The sequence below is a fragment of the Ursus arctos genome, unplaced genomic scaffold, assembly GCF_023065955.2.
Source record: "Ursus arctos isolate Adak ecotype North America unplaced genomic scaffold, UrsArc2.0 scaffold_1, whole genome shotgun sequence".
Classification (NCBI taxonomy): domain Eukaryota; kingdom Metazoa; phylum Chordata; class Mammalia; order Carnivora; family Ursidae; genus Ursus; species Ursus arctos.
This window is the reverse complement of record NW_026622763.1, coordinates 4,075,679-4,098,395: the sequence shown is the minus strand read 5'-3', so window position 1 is coordinate 4,098,395 and position 22,717 is coordinate 4,075,679. Positions and strand designations below refer to the sequence as shown.

The following is a 22,717-nucleotide window of genomic DNA, read 5'->3' as shown; positions in this document are numbered from 1 at the left end:
TGACATTTAACAGTTTTACTCTCCTTTTAGTAAAGATGGTGGTGTTTTATTTCTCTAATCTTTTTTTGTATTTTTAATTTTTAATGAAAGTTGAATATGAATATAATCCAAACATCGGGTGCCTGGGTGGCTCAGTTGGTTAGGTGTCTGACTTGATTTTGGCTCAGGTCATGATTTAGGGGTCCTGGGATCAAGCCCCATGTCGGGCTCCGTGCTCAGTGTGGAGTCTACTTGTCCCTCTTCCTCTGCTCCTCTCCCCACTCATGCTCGCTTGTGCATGTGCTCTCTGTCTCTCTCAATTAAATAAATAAAATCTTAAAAAAAAAATCAGATAGTGCCACCACTTTGTTTAGATAAACAGCATCCTCCTAACATGACTTACTACCTGTTTTGTCCCCCTTACCAGAAGTATCTGCTTTCAACACTTAGCTAATTGTTTTGATATTTATCCCCAGATTTCTAGCAAGTTTGAATTGGTACGGTGTTTTCCAGTTTAGAACCTTATGTCTTGGCCTCCATTACAAGGATGAAGTTTAACTTTCTTTCACCGCCCCTCACCCCCATGTCTGCCATCACTCCATATTGGTGCTTTCTGTCTCTCTAATTTCTCTGTGTATTTATGTTGTGATTTTATCAATTTTCGTTCTGTTCCGCTGTGGTCTGGTGGTTCTCTATGTCTAGGGCATACCAGTTATCCTGAAACCTTGCTTTAATCTCTTTTGTTGGCTCTCCTGTTCTTGGATTCCAGGGCTGCTTTGTTTTTTGGTTTACTCCCTTATTTTGGTGCAGCATATTATTCTTCATGAGAAAAGTTGCATGCGAGGTGAATTTCAGACTCTGAGAAATCAATTTCCCATTTCCGTTTTTTTTTTTTTTTTAAGATTAATTTATTTGAGAGAACACAAGCGGGGAGGAGGGCAGAGGGAGAGGGAGAAGCAGTCTCCCCACTGTGCATGGAGCCTGATGTGGGGCTGGATACCAGGACCCTGGGATCATGACCTGAGCCAAAGGCAGAAGCTTAACTGACTGACCCACGCAGGCACCCGTCCACTTCTCTTTTTATTAATATCTTCTCTGGGTATAGAATTCTGAATTGGAAGTCATTTAGAAGTTTTGTTACCAGACCAAAGTGGGTCTGGTCCTTGGTGAGTTATAGACAGAGACCATACCAGGTGGAGTTGCCTCCAGAGATCATCTTTATTTGTATAGATAGGGAGATCATGGGGAATAATTTCCAAAGCCATGACTGTTCCAATAGGGGTAAGCTGGCTCCTTTTATTAGGATTTGGGATGAATATTCCCCAAAACCGGGGACTTTAACATTGCAATGAAGCTGAGGAGGTGGAGCACTTTCTGATTCATCTGCAGGGGTATCATCCCTCATCCTCAAATGTTTCTTTTACTGTTCCAGCAATTTGTTAGTTTCAAAAAGATGAAATTGACAGAACCTTTTAGGAGTTTCCTGAGTTCCGTAGGTCATTCCTGAGTTCAGGGGGTCAAGGGTGACAGTTTGAAGGCATTGCTTCTTGGAATTTTGATTTCTATTGTGAATATGAGAAATTTGAACCCTTGGTATGAGATCTGCTTTACTTCCAGCAATCATTCAGGATCTTTTCTTTGGCCCTTTTATCTGAAATTTCACAGTGCTGTGCCTTTTAAGAAAATCTGTGTTCTATTGGGTGGTTGGTGGCCCCTCCAAATCTGGAAAATAATTTCCCTTAGCTTTGGGAAATTTGCTTGAGTTACTTCTTTTCCTCATTCACTCTGGTTTCTCTCTTTTATTTTCCTGGAATTCTTCATTTTTTTATAATAATTTTTTATTATATAAGTCACCATACAGTACATCCCTAGTTTTTGATGTAGTGTTCCATGATTCATTACTTGCATATAACACCCAGTGCACCATGCAATATCTGCCCTCCTTAATACCCGTCACTGGCCTATCCCAGTTCCCTAACCTCCTCCCCTCTGAAGCCCTCAGTTTGTTTCCCAGAGTCCATAGACTCTCGTGGTTCATTCCCCCTTCTGTTTACTCCCCCTTCATTCTTCCCTTCCTTCTACCAATCTCCCTGCTATTTCTTATGTTCCATAAATGAGTGAAACCATATGATAATTGTCTTTCTCTGTTTGACATATTTCACTTAGCATAATCTCCTCCAGTCCTGCCCATGTTGCTACAAATGCTGGGTAATCCTTCTTTCTGATGGCTAATATTCCACTGTATATATGGACCACATCTTCTTAATCCAGTCATCTGTTGAAGGGCATCTCGGCTCCTTCCACAATTCAGCCATTGTGGACAGAGCTGCTATGAGCATTGGGGTGCATATGGCCCTTCTCTTCACTACGTCTGTATTTTCGGGGTAAATACCCAGTAGTGCAATTGCTGGATCATAGGGTAGCTCAATTTTTAACTTCTTAAGGGACTCCATGCTATTTTCCAAAGTGGCTGTACCAACTTACATTCCCACCAACAATGTAGGAGGGATTCCCTTTCTCCACATCCTCTCCAACATTTGTTTCCTGCCTTGTCCATTTTTGCCATTCTAACTGGCGTAAGGTGGTATCTCAAGGTGGTTTTGATTTGAATTTCCCTGATGGCTAATGATTTTGAACATTTTTTCATGTGTCTGTTAGCCATTTTTAGGTCTTCATTGGAAAAGTGTGTTCATATCTTCTGCCCATTTTTTGATTTATTTGTTTCTCGCGTATTGAGTTTGAGAAGTTCTTTGTAGATCTTGGATACCAGTCTTTTATCTACAGTGTCATTTGCAAGTATCTTTTCCCATTCCGTGGGCTGCCTCATAGTTTTTTTTTTTGGTTTTTTTTTTTTTTTACTGTTTTCTTGGCTGTGCAGAAGCTTTTTATCTTGATGAATCCCCTAGAAGTTCATTTTTTCTTTTGTTTCTCTTGCCTTTAGAGATATGTCATGAAAAAAGTTGCTGCGGCCGATGTCAAAGAGGTTGCAGCCTATGTTCTCCTCTAGGATTCTGATGGATTCCTGTCTCTCATCGAGGTCTTTCATCCATTTGGAGTTTATCTTTGTGTATGGTGTGAGAGAGTAGTCACATTTCATTCTTTTGCATATAGCTGTCCAATTTTCCCAGCTCCATTTATTGAAGAGACTGTCTTGTTTCCACTGGATTTTTTTCCTGCTTTGTCAACGATTAGTTGCCCAAAGAGCCAAGGGTCCATTTCTGGGTTCTCTTTCTGTTCCATTAGTCTATGTGTCTGTTTTTGTGCCAGTACCATGCTCTTTTTGTGATCACAGCTTTGTCGTATAGCTTGAAATTCAGCAGTGTGATGCCCCCAGCTTTGTTTTTCCTTATCAACAATTTCTTGGCGATTTGTGGCCTTTCCTGGTTCCACACAAATTTAAGGGCTGTTTGTTTCAGTTCTTCGAAAAATGTCATTGGTGTTTTGATCGGGATGGCATTGAAAGTGTAGATTGCTCTGGGTAGCATAGACATTTTACCTATGTTTATTCTTCCGATCCATGAGCATGGAATATTTTTCCATCTTTTTGTGTCTTCTTCAATGTCTTTCAAGAGTGATTTGTAGTTTCTAGAATATAGATCCTTTACGTCTCTGGTTAAGTTAATTCTTAGATAACATATAATTTTTGGTGCTATTGTAAATGGAATGGGTTCCCAAATTTCTCTTTCTTCAGTCTCATTGTTCGTGTATAGAAATGCAACTGATTTCTGAGCATTGACTTTGTATCCCGCCACATTACTGAATTGCTCTATAAGTTCTAGTAGTTCGGGGGTGGAGTCTTTTGGGTTTTCCATATAGAGTATCATGTCAGCTGCGAAGACAGACAGTTCAACTTCTTCTTTGCCAATTTGGATACCTTTTATCCCTTTTTGTTGTCTGATTGCTGTTGCAAGAACTTCTAGTACTATGTTGAATAAAAATGGGGAGAGTGGGCATCCTTGTGGTGTTCCTGATCTTAAGGGAAAGGCTTCCAGCTTTTCCCCATTGAGAATGATATTTGCTGTAGGCTTTTCATAGATGGTTTTTATGAGATTGAGGAATGTACCCTCTATCCCTACACTCTGAAGGGTTTTAACCAGGAAAGGATGCTGTAGTTTGTCAAATGCTTTTTCTGCATCTATTGAGAGGATCATATGATTCTTGGCTTTTTTCAGTGTGATATAATCTATCACACTGATCGATTTGCGAATGTTGAACCACTGTTGCATCGCAGGGATGAATCCCACTTGGTCTTAATGGATAATCCTTTCAATGTACTTTTGGATTGTATTAGCTAGGATCTTGTGGAGAATTTTGGCGTCCATATTCATCAGGGAAATCGGTCTGTAATTCTCCTTTTTGAGGGGGTCTTTGCCTGGTTTGGGGATCAAGATAATACTGGCCTCATAGAATGAGTTTGGTAGTTTTCCTTCTGTTTCTATTTTTTGAAACAGCTTCAGGAGAACAGGTATTATTTCTTCTTTGAATGTTTGGTAGAATTCCCTGGGGAATCCGTAGGCCCTGGACTCTTGTTTTTCGGGAGGTTTTTGATCACTGCTTCAATCTCATCATAATTAATCGGTCTGTTTAAATAATCAATTTCTTCCTGTTTCTGTCTTGGTAGTTCATAGGTTTCCAGGAAGGCATCCATTTCTTCCAGGTTGTTTAATTTATTGGCATAAAGCTGTTGATAAAAGTTTCTAATGATCCTTCCTATTGCATTGGTGTTGGTCGTGATCTTTCCCCTTTCATTCTTAATTTTATAAATTGGGGCCCTTTCTCTATTCTTTTGAATAAGTCTGGCCAGTGGCTTATCGATCTTATTTATTCTTTCAAAGAACCAGCTTCTAGTTCTGTTGATCTGCTCTACTGTGCTCCTGGTTTCTAATTCATTGATCTCTGCTCTAATCTTGATCAGCTGCTTTCTCATGCATGGGTTAGGGCTGTTCTTCTGTTCCAGCTCCAGCTTCTTGAGGTGAGAATGTAAAAACTGCGTTTTAGATTTTTCTATTCTTTTGAGTGAGGCTTGGATGGCTATGTATTTCCCCCTTAGGACTGCCTTTGCAGTGTCCCATAGGTTTTGGACTGTTGTGTTTTCATTCTTGTTGGTCTCCATAAATTGTTTAAAATGATTTTTAATTTCCTGGTTTACCCAATCATTCTTGAGCAGGATGGTTCTTAGTTTCCAAGTGTTTGAGCTTCTTCCAAATTTTTCCTTGTGGTTGAGTTCCAGGTTCAAAGCGTTGTGGTCTGAGAATATGCATGGAATAATTTCAGTCTTTTGGTATCAGTTGATACCTGTTTTGTGACCCAGTTTATGGTCTATTCTGGAGAACGTTCCATGTGCAATTGAAAAGAATGAGTATTCTGTTGTTCTGGGGTGTAGTGTTCTGTATATATCTATGATGTCCATGTGGTCTAGTATGTCATTGAAAGCTCTTGTTTCTTTGTTGATTTTCTGCTTAGGTGATCTGTCTATTTCTGAGAGCGGAGTGTTGAGGCCCCCTACTATTAATGTATTATTATATATATGTCTCTTTATTCTGGTTAAGAGCTATTCCCCTGTTGGGGGCATAGATATTTATAATTGTCATATCCACTTGTTGGATACGTCCTTTAAGAATAATATAGTGTCCTTCTGTATCTCTAACAACAGTCTTTAGTTTAAAATCTGATCTGTCTGATATGAGAATTACTTCCCCAGCTTTCTTTTGAGGTCCGTTGGCATGGAAAATTGTTCTCCATCCCTTCACTTTCATTCTGGATGTATGTTTAGGTTCAGAATGAGTCTCTTGTAGGGGCGCCTGGGTGGCACAGCGGTTAAGCGTCTGCCTTCGGCTCAGGGCGTGATCCCGGCATTATGGGATCGAGCCCCACATCAGGCTCCTCCGCTATGAGCCTGCTTCTTCCTCTCCCACTCCCCCTGCTTGTGTTCCCTCTCTCACTGGCTGTCTCTATCTCTGTCAAATAAATAAATAAAATCTTGAAAAAAAAAAAAAAAAGAATGAGTCTCTTGTAGACAGCAAATGGATGGGTCATGTCTTTTTATCCAATCTGCAACCCTGTGGCATTATGGGAGCATTTAGGCCATTGACATTGAGAGTGGTTATTGAGAGATATGATTTTAATGATGTCCTCTTGCCTGTGAAGTCTTTGTTTCTATAGATTGTAAATTTCTGTTCCGTATCACTCTTGGGGCCTTTTTACTTTTATAGAACCCCCCCTTAACATCTCATGTAGGGCTGGTTTGGTGGTTACAAATGCTGTCAGTTTCTGCTGATCCTGGAAGGTCCTTATCTCTCCATCAATTCTGAATGACAGCCTTGCTGGATAAAGGATCTTTGGCTGCATGTTCTTCTCAGATAGAGCTTTGAAAATACGCCTCCAACCCTTCCTAGCCTTCCAGGTCTCTGTAGACAGGTCTGACGTTATTCTGATATTTTTACCTCTTAAGGATTTTCTTCCCACTGGCCACTTTCAATACTGTATCCTTGGATCTATATTTGCGAAATGCACTATGACGTGACGTGGTGTAGGTCTGTTGTCATTGACCTTGGGAGGGGTCCTCTCTGCCTCTTGGACACGAATGCTTGTATCCTTTGCTTGTATCCTTTGCCAGATTAGCGAAGTTCTCAGCTACAATTTGTTCAAATATCTCTTCTAGACCTCTCTCTCTCTCCTCTGCCTTGGGGATGCCGATGATTCTGACACTGGAACGTTTCTTTGAGTCAGTAATCCTCCGTAATCTACATTCTTGAGATTGGATTTTTCTGAGCCAAGTTTCTGTGTTAACTTTCTCTTCTACCATCCCATCCTCAATTCACTAATTTGTTCTTCTGACTCATTTACCCTGGCCATTAGAGCATTACTTTAGACTGTAGTTGATTCATAGTATTTTTAATTTCTGCCAGATTCGCTCTCATTTCCACCCTTAGAGATTCTATATTCTCGTTAATATTTTCGTTAATATTTTTTTCAAGCCTACACATCATCTAGACCATTGTTTTTTTTTTTTTTTTTTTTTTTTTTAAAGATTTTATTTTTATTTATTTGACAGAGATAGAGACAGCCAGCGAGAGAGGGAACACAGGCAGGGGGAGCGGGAGAGGAAGAAGCAGGCTCCCAGCAGAGGAGCCCGATGTGGGACTCGATCCCGGAACGCCGGGATCACGCCCTGAGCCGAAGGCAGACGCCTTAACGACTGCACTACCCAGGCGCCCCTAGACCATTGTTACTCTGAACTCCATTTCTGACAATTTAGTTATATCCATATCTATTATTTCTGTGGCAGAGGCCACAGTCTCTGTCTCCTTTTTTTGCTGAGGGTTTGTCTTCCTTGTCATTCTGATGAGGAGCGGTTGCGGGGTTGCACAGAGCCCAAATTATTGACCAGGACCCAGGCAGTGCGCGCTTGTTTTATCGGGACCTTTGGTATGTGGGCTTCCTGATTTTTCAGCCTGCCTTCTAGGGGAGGGGCCTGCCACGCTGATACTCAGGCAACCCTGTTTGGGTAGAGTTGTCCTATCCCCTGCGAGGGGGGATGGGAATTGGCACAATGTGAGCCGGTATTTCCGGGCTTTTGTTCTCTGGTGGTTTTCCCCAGTGGTTTTCTGTTGGTCTTCTGAGAGTCAGAGCAGCAGTGGCTGAATCCTCGCCTCTGTCTCAGAACAGAGAGATCACAGTCCACTTTCCACTGAGCTCTCTTGGCCTCTTTAACTCTGTTTCTTTTGGTGCTAACAAAAACCCTGCAGCGTCCCGGGTTGTCTTCCAGCCCTCACTTACAGGGCCAGTACATCTCTGTCCTTTGTGCTTTTAACACCGCCAGTTGCCCCCGGTTCCCACGCGCGGTCCTGATCTCCCTGTTTCAGTGTGGTTCCCGCGCGCTCTGGAGCGCAGGTTTTCAGTCTGGTTGCGCACGCGCTCCCGAGCTCTCAGTTTCAGCCTAGTTCGAGTGTGCGCTCCGGTGCTCCGGTTGTCAGTCTGGACGCTCGCCTGCTCCTGAGCTCCCGCTTTTATTCTGGTTCCAGGGAGCGCTCTGGAGCTCTGCTTTTCAGACTGGTCGCACGTGCGTTCCCAGGCTCTCGGTCTCAGTCTGTTTTCTCACGGGTGTCGGTCTGCAAGTCTGGCCCACTCCCCAGTGCAGGTGGCTACCGCTTCCCGGCGCCCAAACACGGCAGCTCCCTCCCCCTTCCGTTTTATCTGTGCGCGGTTTCACGGCTCCCCGCTTCGAACCTCAATACTCAGCGCTGGAGATGTTCATTTGTAGAGATCCAGATGTATCTTCCTGTGTCTCAGGCTGATTCCGTGGGTGTTCAGGATGATCTGGTACCTATCCAGCTCGACTCAGGGGAGCAGCTGAAAAAGGGGTCACCTACTCCTCCGCCATCTTTTCTCCCTCCAAAATCTGGAATTCTTCATTTTTAAGTTATTTCATTGCCTCGACTAGTTTGTCCTAATTAAAAAATACATTTTATTTCCTGTTTTCCAGTTCTTTTATGCTTTATTTTAAAACTTTCTGGGAAAGATTTTCAACTCCTTTGTTGATATTTTTCCTTTAGTTTTCAAATCTTTAATTTCTAAGGGTTCTTGTTCTTAGATTCTTCTTTTTATGGTGTTCTTATATTTTTCTGACTCTAGCAGTGGTGCATGTGTATGTTTTCTTCTCTCTTGCACCATCTGTTTTCTTTTAAGTTGACTTTCTTTTTGTTTTGGCCTCTTGTCTTTAATGTTGAAGGCTTTCCTTACACGTTCTGCTCATATTGAAGAGAGTGAGGCAGTAAAGAACTGATGGGAAGCCTTAAGGATGAGGCTTTTTGATGGTAGGCTCTCCTGGTATGGCCTTTTCCTTGTTCACCCCAGTGTCAGTATCCTGGTACCTTTCCTCTTGAGCTATTCAGTCTCCAGAAAAGGATCTTCTGATCTTCTGCCTGGAGGGTAAAGTCTGGCTGCCTGAGTGGTAGAAGCCCAGTAGGAAGAACATTCGGGAACTTCCACTCAGTCCGCAGTATGGGGTCCCTGCCCTCAGTTGTGCTTCATTTCCCAAAGTTCCCAGGTTCTGTCTTTCACTCTTTGCAGGGAATGAGCCTCCATTTTTCTGGAGTAGAGGGAGTCATGACAGCAGTCACCTTACTGTGTGAAATCAGGGCAGTCTGAGGGCTCTTATCTTTACAGCACGCTTTTTTTAGCCTAGTTATTACACCTTCATACATGTGTTCTTTGTACTGTCAATTCTTGAGCCTTTTGAGGAGGTCCACAGGATGACTTGTGGTTTCTGTTGGCTTTTCCCACTTTTGGCCTGGCATACAACTTTCTTGGGATTGCTAAGACAGTTGGTACTCATGCATCTCCTTTCCACCTTCCAGAATTAATTGTCCTTTTTCTTTTTTGTCCTCTTTGTTGTGGATTTATAACTTTATAAAAGTCCCTTTTTAAAAAACTGATATTTCAAGAGAGTTTCAGGACGGAAAAAAAGAAATGCTTATGCTCAGTCTACTATCTTTACCCCAGATTTTTTAAACTTTTACGTATGAGATATTAATTAAATAGATCTGAGGAATAAGTAAACCAAATTTATCTAAAATATTTACTAAGTTGAAGAAACCTTATTAACAGTTTTTATTTACCTCATTTTTGATTTCCAGAATAACAGTACCAATATTATCTAATTTTTAGGGCTACTTTCCCCTGCAAGAGAACAAAATATTAAATTATATAGACTGTAGTACTTCCTTGATTCTTTGGGGTTTTTTAAAATTAAATATTTTGTTAAAGTATAAAATACGAAAGTATACAACACATGCAAAAATGTGCACAAACCCACAATCTTTAGTGTGATCAATTTTCACAAAGTGAACTTTGCTCTGTTACCAGCACCCAGATCTTGAAGTAGATATGAGTCGTGTTTAGCAGCTCAGAGTCACTGTTTCTTATAGTCATAGGGTGTACAGCTTGGGTGTGAGTGGACATGGAGTTTTTCTTTCCCATGTAAGAAATTCCTATTCTGAATTGATGCAACTCTCCATTTTCCCTTATTTTACTTGCAGTTTAATACTTGCAGGGCAAAGAAGCAAAAGGTGTGGCCTCCTCATTATTTTATGCTTTACCCATGCAATACTGGGCCTTAAAGTTTACTTCTATTAGTCTGCTGACTACTGGGAAATGAAGGGAGCTCAACAGTCCCTGTCCTCCTTTTCCCCGCCCTGTGAGAACTAAGGGCTTAAGTTCTGTCCCTAATATCTGAGTAGTTTTTTCCCTTTGCTGTGTGGATTAGCTCCCTGTGGTGTGGAATATGAATAGTAGTCCCAGTTTCCTTGGAAGGAAAGAGTAATTAAACGGAAAGAATAGAAGTCAATAGAAGCTACAGCATGGCATCCAAGCAGTGTGTCTGATGGGTCAGGCAGGTCTGAAGGGCTGCAGGGACTGCACAGTCACCTGTGTGTCAGGGAGCCACTGTCTTAGGGAGCAGCAGTTGAAGGGCCCCATGGAGATCAGGTCTTGGACAGTTAGGTTGCATGTGGCTACTGTCTTCAGGGCAGCAACTCAGTTTCTTAGTGTGCATTAGTTTGAAGGTTTAAGGGAGGTGTGGGGTTTTGAAACCCTTTTAGATTAGATCCCTGGAGTTCATCAGGAAGGCCCAGCTGTTAGTGACTGCTGTCGCCACCTTGGTTGGCATCACAAATAGGAAGTAGTAATAGAAGTCCTCTTACATGAAAAGTGACCCTCAGCGCTTGGCTTATTTAACCAATCTCCCTCCTCCTCCTTCCCCTGACATTATAGGAAACAGTTGTATTAATCGTAGTTGGAAGGAAGAAGGGAGGAGTCATGTATTTCACATGAACTAGCAGTTTCATTGCAATGCAGTAAATGATAATAGTCTGTGGGAGTACATAAAAGGAAATCTTAACCCAGCCTTAGGGTTTCCTGTAATAAATAAGAGGATGCAACGTTTGTACATATACTAAAGTCAGAAACATGGAAATTTTTGTTAAATGTTCTCTTTCTGCTCCTTAACAATTTTTTAAAAATATTTTAGTATTTCAAGGGAACTTTAGGATTACAGCCTGGAGATTGCGCGCTCTTCATCAATGGACTTCATATTGATTTAGATACACAGGATATATTCAGGTATGGATAATATTTTTTATTCTCTGAAAAGGTTTTATAATGTTAGCTCCTTATAGCATGTTCAGATTGTTTTTCCTACTTGACATGGCACATTGCAAAGCCTATTGGCTTACCAGGTGCAGTGAGTAGTGAGTCCTGAGTCCTGGGTGGATGACTGGGATGGACACGATAATAATGTCATTTGTTATCATAATGTACATTCAAGGCCTTGGACATTGAAGGCCTTAGTGTCTTTTGAGGATGCCCTTTTTTAGAGCTATAGTTTTCCTCTTATCCATAAAAAAAGAGTGTGAGTGGGTTCTTTGACTTCTGGAAATAGTGTAAAGTAGGTTTATTCAAAATACTGCCTCTGCCTCCCATATCTCAGAAGGTGTTCCATTTTACATACATTATTTGAATATCTAGGGGCACTTGGGTGCCATAGTCTGTTAAGTGGCTGACTGATGGTTTTAGCTCAGGTCATGATCTCAGAGTTGTAATCTCATGACATTGAGCCCCACGTGGAGCCTGCTTGAGTTTCTCTTTCCCTCTCCCTTTGTCCCTCCCGTGCTCTCTCTCTCTTTTCTTTTTCAAATGGATAAATAAATCTTAAAAAAAAAAAGAATATCTACCTTTTTGTGTTGCTAAAATGGGGTTCAGGGCTAACTTGCTCTAAATTGGCCTTATGAATTTTGAGGCGGGGGGTGGATAGTTTGGTAGAATTCAGATTTTGTCCTTGGAATTGAGATTGACACAGTTGACACTGTGGCTTCATAATAGTAAAAACAAAAGCTATGGCTAGTGCTTCAGAAGAACCAGTTCCCACAATAGTATTTTTCACATTAATTATTTTAATTGAGCTTTTATGTCCTCCTCCTGCTTTTCAGAGCCAGTAAAAAGTTAGTAAAATGGATGTGGACGCTTTAAAAAGATTGTATTTTTTTAAAGTAAAAAATATACACCTATGTCTTTAATTTTTCAGAGTTTACAGATTGAGTACTTGGCTTATTTAAACAGTTTTAAGTGATAGACAAAATAAAAGAACTAAGAAAAGTCAAGTCTTCATCCTGGCTTATTTCTTCTTCCTTCCCATCTTTTCTACCTTCCCTAGCAAACCTTTATGTTGAGTATAAATTCTTCCAGACCTTTTACTGTGGTTGTATATGTGTGCACCTTGTAAATTGACACTGATGTTGTAACTTATGTTAAATCTATATAATGTAGTTATTTTTTAAAATAAATTTTTAGTTATGAGATAATTGTAGATTTATATAGAAATAATACAGAGAAGTTACCATCATTTTTTTTTTTTAAACATGTAGTATAAAATTCAGGTGAGGATTATTTCATCCTCAAATTGTGTGTTTATATTTAGAGGTAATTTTATACCTGATAGATACGTTGGTAAGTATAAATAAGAAGCAAGTCCTACCTACTTCGTTCTGTATATTTTGACAAGATGAAGCAAAGGGAAGAGCTCCCTTTTTTGATTTCTTGGCTAGTTTGAACAGGGCATTGAGTTTGAACTGATAAATTTTTTCATGGTGAGGGTTTGTTTGTTTGTTTGTTTTTTTAACTTTTTCTACTAAATACCTCCCCCCCCCCCCAGTCTGTTTGATGTTTTGAGGAATGAAGCTCGGGTAATGGAGGGTCTGCACAGATTGGGAATAGAAGGCCTTTCGCTGCATAATGTTTTGAAACTGAACATCCAGCCCTCTGAGGCCGACTATGCTGTCGACATCCGGAGTCCTGCTATTTCCGTAGGTATTCTGGAGTGTCCTGGGGGCATTCTGGCCAGGCATTTTATTATGGTTTTCTCATTTGTGTTTCGTGAGAGGTAGGTTACTTCTGCCATCTCTTATATTGGCATCATACAGTGATTTACAACAGCTGCTTATTTGGGACTCTGTATATATAATAAAGTAGTCCCTTAAATCCTCCAAAAAGTTGAATTATTATGTTTAATGTGATTAAGACAGTGATTTTTCCAGTTTTGTATCCCCCTAGGATTCGGCTGAGTATCTCTTGGGAAAAAGAATGCTAAGTTTGTATTTTCTCAGTTGCATACAAGTTCTGTGTGATTTTTTTTTTTTCGCCAATATCCTTCTTTAAAAGAACTTTGATTATTTTGTATGTGAAGAATTTATATAGATTAATATCTGCTCTATTGGTGTCTCTGAGCCTCTGTCTCCTTGTATGGTCAAAGGAAGAATGTTGTTACAGGTGTGCCTGGCACACCCTTGACCCTCCTGTCCTTTTTTCTTGGTTTCTGTACTGCATTTATTGTGGGGAATTTTTTTCAAAAGAAATTATGTAGAATGTAGATGATCATTACTTGAGTTCTCCCTAGGTAATGTAGTTTTTATTTTGATGAATATTGTTACATCATTTGTTTTCTTGTTAAAAACATTTTTAATTACAAAGAGTAAAGAGATTAATATAATTAATAACAGTATAGCCCATCACCATACTTAGTACATGTTAACATTTAATCATTTTGTGTCAGATCTTATTTTCTTGGAAGAAAACAATGTTTCTGTCCAAATCCTCTTTTACTTCCACCCCTTTCCTCCCTGCAGCTGATTGCTCTTTGTAAGTAGGTGTACATTCCTCCTGTCCCTTACTTTATTACTTTATTTCCTATTGTATGTTTTGAAAATTTGAAAAATGCCATAGCAGTGTCCTTCATCATTTTCCTTGTTACTCAGCAATTTTGTCAGGACTCACATAGTTTGACCCATATAGATCTATTTTATCCTATCATGTTTTATATTTTGCTTATTAAAAAAAGATCTTTTGTACAATTACAGTTTAAAAGTCAGGACATACAGAAGGGTATGTCATCATACCCATACCTCATCACCCAGCTGTCCAGTTTTTCTCCCTAGAAGTAACAGGCATTATCAATTACTTGTGTATCCTTTCAGAAATACTCTGTTTACACAAACAAGGTTATGTTCACATACTTTCCCACCTTGTCCTTTTTGTAGAAATGTTACATACTGTTTACTCACTGCTCCCTTTATGGAATTAAGTTGTATCCAGTTTTTTGCTGTCACAAGCAGTACTATACCCTTTTGTACCTCTCTCTCTGTGCATATATGTGAGAATTTATTTAGGATGGATACCTAGAACTAGAGTACTTCTCTAAAGTGACTGTTTCAGGCACCAGCATTGGGTGAGAGTTCCAATTGCTCTATTTCCTTGCCTATTCTTGGATATTGACAAATATTAAAATTTTTTCAATTTAATGAGTGTGAAATTTCGCTGTGGTTTTAGTTTCTAATTTAGTGAAGATTTGCATCTTTCCCTGTGTTAATTGGCCTGTTTAATTTCCTCTGTAAATTTCTTCATATCTGTGGCTTATTTTCATTTCTTATATGTTGCGGACCATTTTTTATTAATGTGTTAGATTTCTGTACATAGTCTTGATACTAGTCCTTTATTGGTTTTGTAGGTTGCAAATATCTTCTGTTCTGTGGCTTGTGTTTTAGTCATTCATTTTTCTACTAGATCTTTGTATTTTTGAAAATGGTTTTTCCCATGTGATTCTTCTTAAAATCATTTCAAGTCTTACTGTTATTTCTGGTGATTTCACTAATAGTGGCTCAAGTATATGCACCATGTTGTGCTGTTTTTTTCCTAGTGGATCAACAATTTGGAGGTTGACAGCAGATATAATTCATGGCCTTCTAGTCTGCAAGAGTTGCTTCGACCCACCTTTCCTGGTGTTATCCGGCAGATCAGGAAAAATTTGCATAACATGGTGAGTAAAACTACTTACTGTCTGGTGATGAGCTGTTTCTCCCTTGTCCTCTTCCCTACCTTTCAGCCATATTTAGACCGTTCATTTCTCTCCTGTACTAATTGCTTCTCCCACCACTATGACCACTAAATATGATCTTTTTCTACCTCCATATTCAAACTGAAGGGTTTTTAAATGTTTTGATCATGTGTAAGGCTGTGAGATGTCATAGTGGCAATACTGCCGCCATCAGCTTGTAAAGAAATGTTCCTCATCCTTAACCTGAAAGTTTAGGCCATGTTGTTTTAGTTTTTTAAGATTTATTTATTTATTTTAGAGAGAGATTGAGCGAGAGAGCTTGCAAGCAAGAGTTGGGGGGGGGGAGTAGAGGGAGAAGGAGGGAGAGAGAATCTTAAGCAGACTCTGCACTGAGCATGGAGCCTGATGTGGGGCTTGATGGCATGACTCTGAGATCACAACTTGAGCCGAAACCAAGAAGTCAGACCTTTAGCCGACTGTGCAGCACGGGCGCCCCTTATTTTAGTTTTAAGATAGTTTTACTCAGAAGATGAATATGCTGCTACTCTTTTCCTTTAATATCTTAATATCTAAAATTTAAATAAATCTGTCTGTGAGCTCCTACTTGTTAATTCCTTATTTCACTGCTTTAGAGAGGGAGAGGAGGAGGTTTCTTAGTTGGGTCTCTTTTTCCCTCTCATTTCTTCCTCTTCCACCATTTGCTCTTAAAGAGATTGGGGGCAGGTCTCCTTCCCCAGAACTTGCAAGGGAGACTGTTCTCTGTACTTGTCTTACTCTTAAAACCACTTTTTTTCCTTCCCAGTCAAAATTTCATTCTCTTTTTCATACTATATATCTGAACTTTATTAAATGGGATTATATACGTATTTAAAGCACATCATGAGACCTTAATACATGATAGCTATTATTGTGATCTAAAAATTGAGTTCTAAATGAATTCTTAATTCAGAGATGCTTAGAAATGAATACACAAAAAAGATAATCTCCATTTTCTAAGGTAGGAGAGTTAATAAAATGGGTTTTTTTTAGGTGTAGTAAAACTATAGGTGTTAGTAATCTGGAACACAATTCCCATGTTATTAGCAGAACATCATGAGGAAATCACTTCATATTTCAGTACTGCATTCTTTTGAACATTAGGGAGGGAAACTGCTGTTTGTGTTACTCCTCTTTCATGTGGTTCAAGAGTCGCTGGAAAAAGATTACTTTCAAGTGCAAAGAGTAACAGCATTATTATTGGCCCTGTGACATTTGAATAAATTTCATTTTGTGTGTTCCCTTCCCCCTTCCCCTTTACAGGTTTTCATAATTGATCCTGCTCATGAGACCACAGCAGAGTTGATTAACACAGCTGAGATGTTCCTCAGTAATCATATACCACTAAGGTAACACTGGTATTGATTGGATGATATATGTCTAATTAGCTGAGGTTTTGTCATTCTTAAATGTAAGTCTGGTGCTACTGGATATTTAATAGTCGGATCATTAATGGCAGTTGTATCTTTTATTTAAGTATGAAGCAGTATCTTTTGGGGTAGAAAATTTGATTCTCAATGAATAAAAGCTTACTGCCATTGAATTATTAATAAATAGCCCATGTAAAAATAGTTTGTGGTCTCAGCTTGCTTCCCAGTGAAAGGGAGTTTTCCTAGGTAAGTGTCCGCATCACAAAGCCTATTTCCCTTTTCGGTGGAGATAAAGAGCTTTGCCAACAACTTTTTTAGACTGCCAAGGACTAAGTGTACATGCAGCTTTTTTTTTTTTTTTTTTTTTTTTTAAGATTTTAGTTATTTATTTGATACAGAGAGACACACAGCGAGAGGGGGAACACAAGCAGGGGGAGCGGGAGAGGGAGAAGCAGGCTTCCCGCTGAGCAGGGAGCCCAATGCGGGGCTCGGTCCCAGGACCCTGGAATCATGACCTGAGCTGAAGGCAGACGCTTAACCGACTGAGCCACCCGGGTGCCCCTACATGCAGCTTTTTGTAGATGCAGACATACTTGTTTTATTTGCATTGCCAAATCTACCAACAGGGTACTTGAATGTCTGGGTTTTCCACTGTGCTTTTTTTAAGAACAGTGTTTTAATGCTTTATGAATACATGCTAAGATATCTTCACTTATATTCTTTTTTTAAAAAGATTTTGTTTATTTATTAGAGAGAGAGAGTGAGAGATAGAGATCATGAGCAAGGGGAAGGGTAGAGGGAGAAGCAGACACCGCACGGATCAGGGAGCCCAATGCAGGACTCGATCCCAGGACCCTGGGATCATGACCTGAGCCAAAGGTACGCTTAACCAACTGAGCCACCCAGGCGCCCATTTTCACTTATATTCTGAATAATGTCGACCAAAATTTGAATTCTTAGAAAACATGAAAATAGAGAAGTCTAGCTAACAAATACTGTGTGTTCCGTACCCAGCACTGAGCTAAATGCTGTGGATAGTTTCTAAACTGTATTCTTACCTTCTTGGAAAAAGACTGTGCATACTTTCAGACACTTTAAGAAAATATTTGATCAGATGCTAGGTTATGTCCTAGTCATAGTGCTTTAGAATTTCAGGGAAGCAAAAGATTATGAACTAAGATACTTGGGAGGGACAGGGGTTTCACAGAACAGTTGGATAGTAGTTAAGCTTTGAAGAAAATAGAGGGTTTTTGTTGATGGAAGAGCAGAGATTTTTAGTGATATTTTTCATGTAAAATATGAATACCGCCTGCTTTATGGAGGACTAAACTACTGGATTGCAGCCAGAGCTATATTTTGATTAAAAGGGAAATAAAAGAACACTGAAGTTGTTGGCCCATGGTACACGATGGGCACTAAGTAAGTATTTATTGAATTGCATTGAGGGACAAGGAGAGGGAATGTGGTTTTTACATTGTGAGGGTAGGTGAGAAGACACGTAACTCATAGGCAGTAGAGACACGTGTTGGCATACGTAGTTGGTGGAGAAACCCAAGGCAGACTGGCTGTTGTTTTAGTCTTTGTTTCCCTTGATGTGTTAGACTAGGGTGTTGACAGGCTAAGGAGAGGAGGGGACAAATCTGGGAGACTCCCTAGTACCACAGGGAGTCTGTGCCTGTAGAAGTCTGAAGAACCCTAGCTTACAGAAAAACTCTGATGCCCCTTCTAAAAACTGGAAACGTGGAAAAGGGAATTCCTTTGTGAGGAGATATTTAGCTCTTATTTTTGTTTTCATAAGGGTAACATTTAGGTCATTTCTGCCTGGAGCCCACTCATATGATATCTGTTATCAGTGGGATTTTAAAAAACACACAATTTTTATCTATAAACAAACCCTCTTGCCACCACCATCTACATATATACACACTCTCCACATACCTCAGGAGAGCATGATATTTGATATGTATCTTCTTGTATTTTCTTCTTCTATTTTTAGGCTTTACCTTTTTCTTTTTTTAATTAATAGACTTTGTATCTTTTAGAGCAGTGTTAATTAATTAGCCCATATTGATACATTATTATTAACTAAAGTTCATAGTTTACATTATGGTTCATTGTTTGCATTGTATAGTCTGTGGGTTTTGACAAATGTATAATGACATGTTTTCACCATCACACGATCCTACAGAATCCTCCGTGCCCCACCTCTTTGTTCTTCCCTCTCAACTGCTGGCAACCACTGGTCTCTTTATTGTCTCTATTGTTTTGCCCTTACCAGACTTGGGACATGTATATATCTTTATTAGGTGGGCTTTCTTTTTTTTTTTTTTTTTCATTTAGCAGTATGCTTTTAAGGTTTGTCTATGTCTTTTTACGGCTTGGTAGACCATTTCATTTTATCACCAAATAATATTCTGTTATATAGATGTACTCTAGTGGGTTTTTTTTTTGTTGTTGTTGTTTTTTTAATCCAGTCACCTATTGGTAAACATCTTGGTTGCTTCCAAGTTTGGGCAATTATAAATAAATTTGCTGTAAACATCTGTGTGTAGATTTTTGTATGGACATAAGTTTTCAGCTCATTTGGGTATATACCAAGGGACACAATTGCTATATCTTATGGTAAAAAGTGTTTTGTTTTCTAAGAAATTGCCACACTGTCTCTGAAGTGGTTCTACTATTTTGCGTTCTTACCAGCAATGAGTTCCTGTTGCTCCACATTCTCTCCAGAATTTGGTGTTGTCAATGTTTTGGATTTTATCCATTCTGATTGTTGTGCAATGGGATCCCATTGTGGTTTTAATTTGAAATTCCCTAATTACATGATGTTGAGCTTTTTTCTTTTCTTTTTTTTTTGCTTATTTGCCAACTGTGTGCCTTGGTTGCTGAGATACCAATTCAGATCTTTTGTCCATTTGAAACTTTTTGTTGTTGTTGAGTTTTAAGAGTTCTTCGTATATTTTGGATATCTGTCCTTTATCAGATACATATTTCTCAGTTTCTTACAGGGTTTCTGCCAGTCTGTGGCTTGTTTTCCTTCTCTTAATGGTATCTTTGACAGAGCAGAAGTCAATGAAGTTTAGTGCGTCTTTTTTTTTTTTTGGTCATTGATCATGTTTTTGCTTGTTAGATCTAGTAAGTCATTGTCCAACCCAAGATGACCTAAATTTTCTTTTTTTTTTTTTTTAATAATTTTTTATTATGTTAGTCACCATACAGTACATCCCCGGTTTCCGATGCAAGGCTCGATGATTCATTAGTTGCGTATAACACCCAGTGCACCATGCAATATGTGCCCTCCTTACTACCCATCACCGGTCTATCCCATTCCCCCACCCTCCTCCCCTCTGAGGCCCTCAGTTTGTTTCTCATAGTCCATAGTCTCTCATGCTTCATTCCCCCTTCTGATTACCGCCCCCTTTCTTTATCCCTTTCTTCCCCTACCGATCATCCTAGTTCTTATGTTCCATAGATGAGAGAAATCATATGATAGTTGTCTTTCTCTGCTTGACTTATTTCACTTAGCATCATCTCCTCCAGTGCCGTCCATGTTGCAGCAAATGTTGAGAACTCGTTCTTTCTGATAGCTGAGTAATATTCCATTGTATATATGGACCACAACTTCTTAATCCAGTCGTCTGTTAAAGGGCACCAAGATGACCTAAATTTTCTGTGTTGTTTTCTAGGAATTTTATAGTTCTGTGTTTTACATTCATGTTTATGATCCATTTTGAGTTAATGTTTTGTGAGCGGTATAAGGTTTCTGCCTAGATTTGTTTTTTTGCATTGTGGATATTCCGTACCATCACCATTTGTTAAAAAGACTGTCCATTCTCAGTTGAATTATATTTACTCCAATATGTAGGCTAGTGACTTCTGTATTGGCCAGTGCGAGTTTTTGTTTTTTGTTTTGTTTTTTTTGCCAGTTTGTAGATGTGTAATGGTATCTTTTTGTGATTCATTCTTTTAAATTAATTTAAATTTTAAAATGTGATAAACATTAACCTTGGTTGTAGCTTTTTGCTAACAGATAACAGTGAAAATTTTTATGTTTTCCATTTACCTATGATTTTCATCTTGCCTATGTTAATCTCAAAATCCACCCCCCTTTTTATATATTTTCACATTCTGAAAATGTTCACTTCCCCTAATTTTTGCTTAAAAACAACAAAATCTCCATCTAAAACTATAGCAAACCCTTCATGTCAGTAAAGGCCTTTCACCATGGGAAACAATGTGCTTTAACAGTTGAAAAGTCTAAGCCATCTTTGGGAACCTGCTTTTCTATTCTGTAAGTGATGAATGCCTTTGCCAGCTGTATTAGAGTAGGATGTGAACTGTGCTTTTCAGGAGCGGAAGTTTTCAGTAGAGGAAGTTACAGTATGTGAGTGGGATACAAGGATGCCATTCCTTTTAACCAGTTGCATTTTTTTTATAATAATAATTTTTTATTATATTGTTAGTCACCATACAGTACATCCCTGGTTTTTGATGTAAAGTTCGATGATTCATTTTTGAGATAAGTTTCTTTTTCTTCTTTTTCCCCTTCCCCCTCTCCCCCAGAATTGGTTTAATCTTTGTGGTTAATGACTCTGAAGATGTTGATGGGATGCAAGATGCTGGAGTGGCTATTCTGAGAGCGTATAATTATGTTGCCCAAGAAGTGGATGATTATCATGCCTTCCAAACTCTGATACATGTATGTTTTCAGTCAAAATGGTGAATAATTTTCTTAATGTAACTTACTCTAAAAAATAGTATAAGTTAAGAGAATTTTATATTTCTGTAAATTATTATTCTCTGAACCTTTGTGTTTTATATTTAAGCATTGCTTTTACTGGTTCACTGATGTTAATAATAGATTGCTGTGATTTCAGCTAAGATAAGATTTCTTAGGACCTCTACTAATGTACCTTAGTCTTCTGCCTTTTGGTGACTTGAAATCACTAATTAATTTTTTTCTTTTTTCTTTTTTGGTAAATGTGATGTTTTCTGCTTGTTTAAAAAAATGTTTGCTTTTTTTCCTTTTAAGGTCTTTATGGTATTTTAATTTAATTAATATCAAATCATAAATTCTTGTTGTCTGTTTTCTCCTTATTTTTTACCTTGGGAACTGAAATGCCCTGAGTTTTAAATATACTGTAGATACTTTCTCAGGTTCAAACAAGGAACTCTTTTATTTTCTTTTTCTTCTATTTTTGAATATAAAAAATTTATAAGTAACAGTTCTTTTGCTTACAGATTAGTGGTAATTATTAAAAACTATCTTTGAAGCAGTTGATTTTTACCACTTATTTTTTAACCTGTAAACATGTCAGCCTGCTGTTTATTATGTTTGTTATGTTTATTGTTTAGAGATTCAGTCTGGGGCATTTTTTATTAGTTAAAATGTTCATTTATTTATTTGGCTAACATCTATTAAAGACTTACCATTTGCCAGGCCTGGTACTAGCTGCAAGGGATACAAAGAAGAATAAGACTTCACCTCTGTCCTCAAAGACCTTACAGTCTAGTGGGGGACATGTCCATGCAGATGGTTAATGTAATGTGGGAAGCACAGCCAACTGTGGCAGCACTAGGACCTCACTCCTCTAGGGATAGCATTGTTGTGGAGTAGGAAGTTGTCCCAGCTCAGTGTAGGAGGAAAAACAGGAGTCAGTTGAACAATGGCTGCAAATCAGAGGTAGTGATTCCTTTGTCTGTGTGGCGCAAGCAGAGCTGAGAGGGGAACCTAGTCATCGAGGCTGTCAGGCCATGCGATGAGTGTCCAGTTTGCAGAGGTTAAACTCCAGTTAAAAACATCATTCTGATGCATGTATGGAGATGGGTCTGATGGAGGGTAAAGACAGTGGCAGGGATAGTGATTGGTGAGCTGTTGCTGGGATCTCTGTGAGAGATGATGGTGAAGGGTGGTTAGCAATAGGTCCATAGAGGCAGAAATAAGATCAGAAGAAGTTGCTGAGGATGTGTTTTAATGTCTTCTTTTTAAAGTTGTTCCCCCACCCCCACAGCTGTATATATGACGGGTGTATATGTATATGAGTTTTCATTTTTTCAAATTTTTATTTGCAACAGCAAAAACATTGTGTGTTTATTTTAAAAATTTTTAAAAAATAATATTAAAGTGTATCAATTTAAAATTTCTCTGTCTTTCCATTTCCTAATCCTGCTCCTTAGAGGCAACCACTATTAGAAGGTTGTCTTATATCCTTCTAGGTGTTTAACTGTATACAGACACAGTTGTGTTATTTGTTTTATATTTGCTTTTAAAAACAAGGATTTTGCCATACATATTTTATAAGTTTCGCCCCCCTAAGCATCCTGGCCATGAGTTCTTATTTTAAGGATTATGTAAAGATATTCAGATTTTTAAAAAATTAACACATTTTTGCATTTGAGACTTAATGTGAGTTTGAACTGATTGGGTCATTTTAAGAATATGTAGTTT

At 38.9% G+C, this 22,717-nt stretch overlaps 1 protein-coding gene across 4 annotated transcripts in view; it reads left to right on the top strand.

The window, feature by feature from the left end:
• UGGT1 (UDP-glucose glycoprotein glucosyltransferase 1) overlaps window positions 1-22,717 on the top strand; it is a 130,522-nt gene that overhangs the window by 35,941 nt on the left and 71,864 nt on the right. For all 4 annotated transcript variants that reach the window (XM_048214150.2, XM_026510242.4, XM_026510241.4 and 1 more), the window contains 5 exons: window positions 11,009-11,100; window positions 12,689-12,839; window positions 14,726-14,845; window positions 16,163-16,248; window positions 20,833-20,968. In XM_048214150.2, the coding sequence (XP_048070107.1) occupies window positions 11,009-11,100; window positions 12,689-12,839; window positions 14,726-14,845; window positions 16,163-16,248; window positions 20,833-20,968 (585 nt within the window). The remainder of the gene's footprint in view (window positions 1-11,008; window positions 11,101-12,688; window positions 12,840-14,725; window positions 14,846-16,162; window positions 16,249-20,832; window positions 20,969-22,717) is intronic.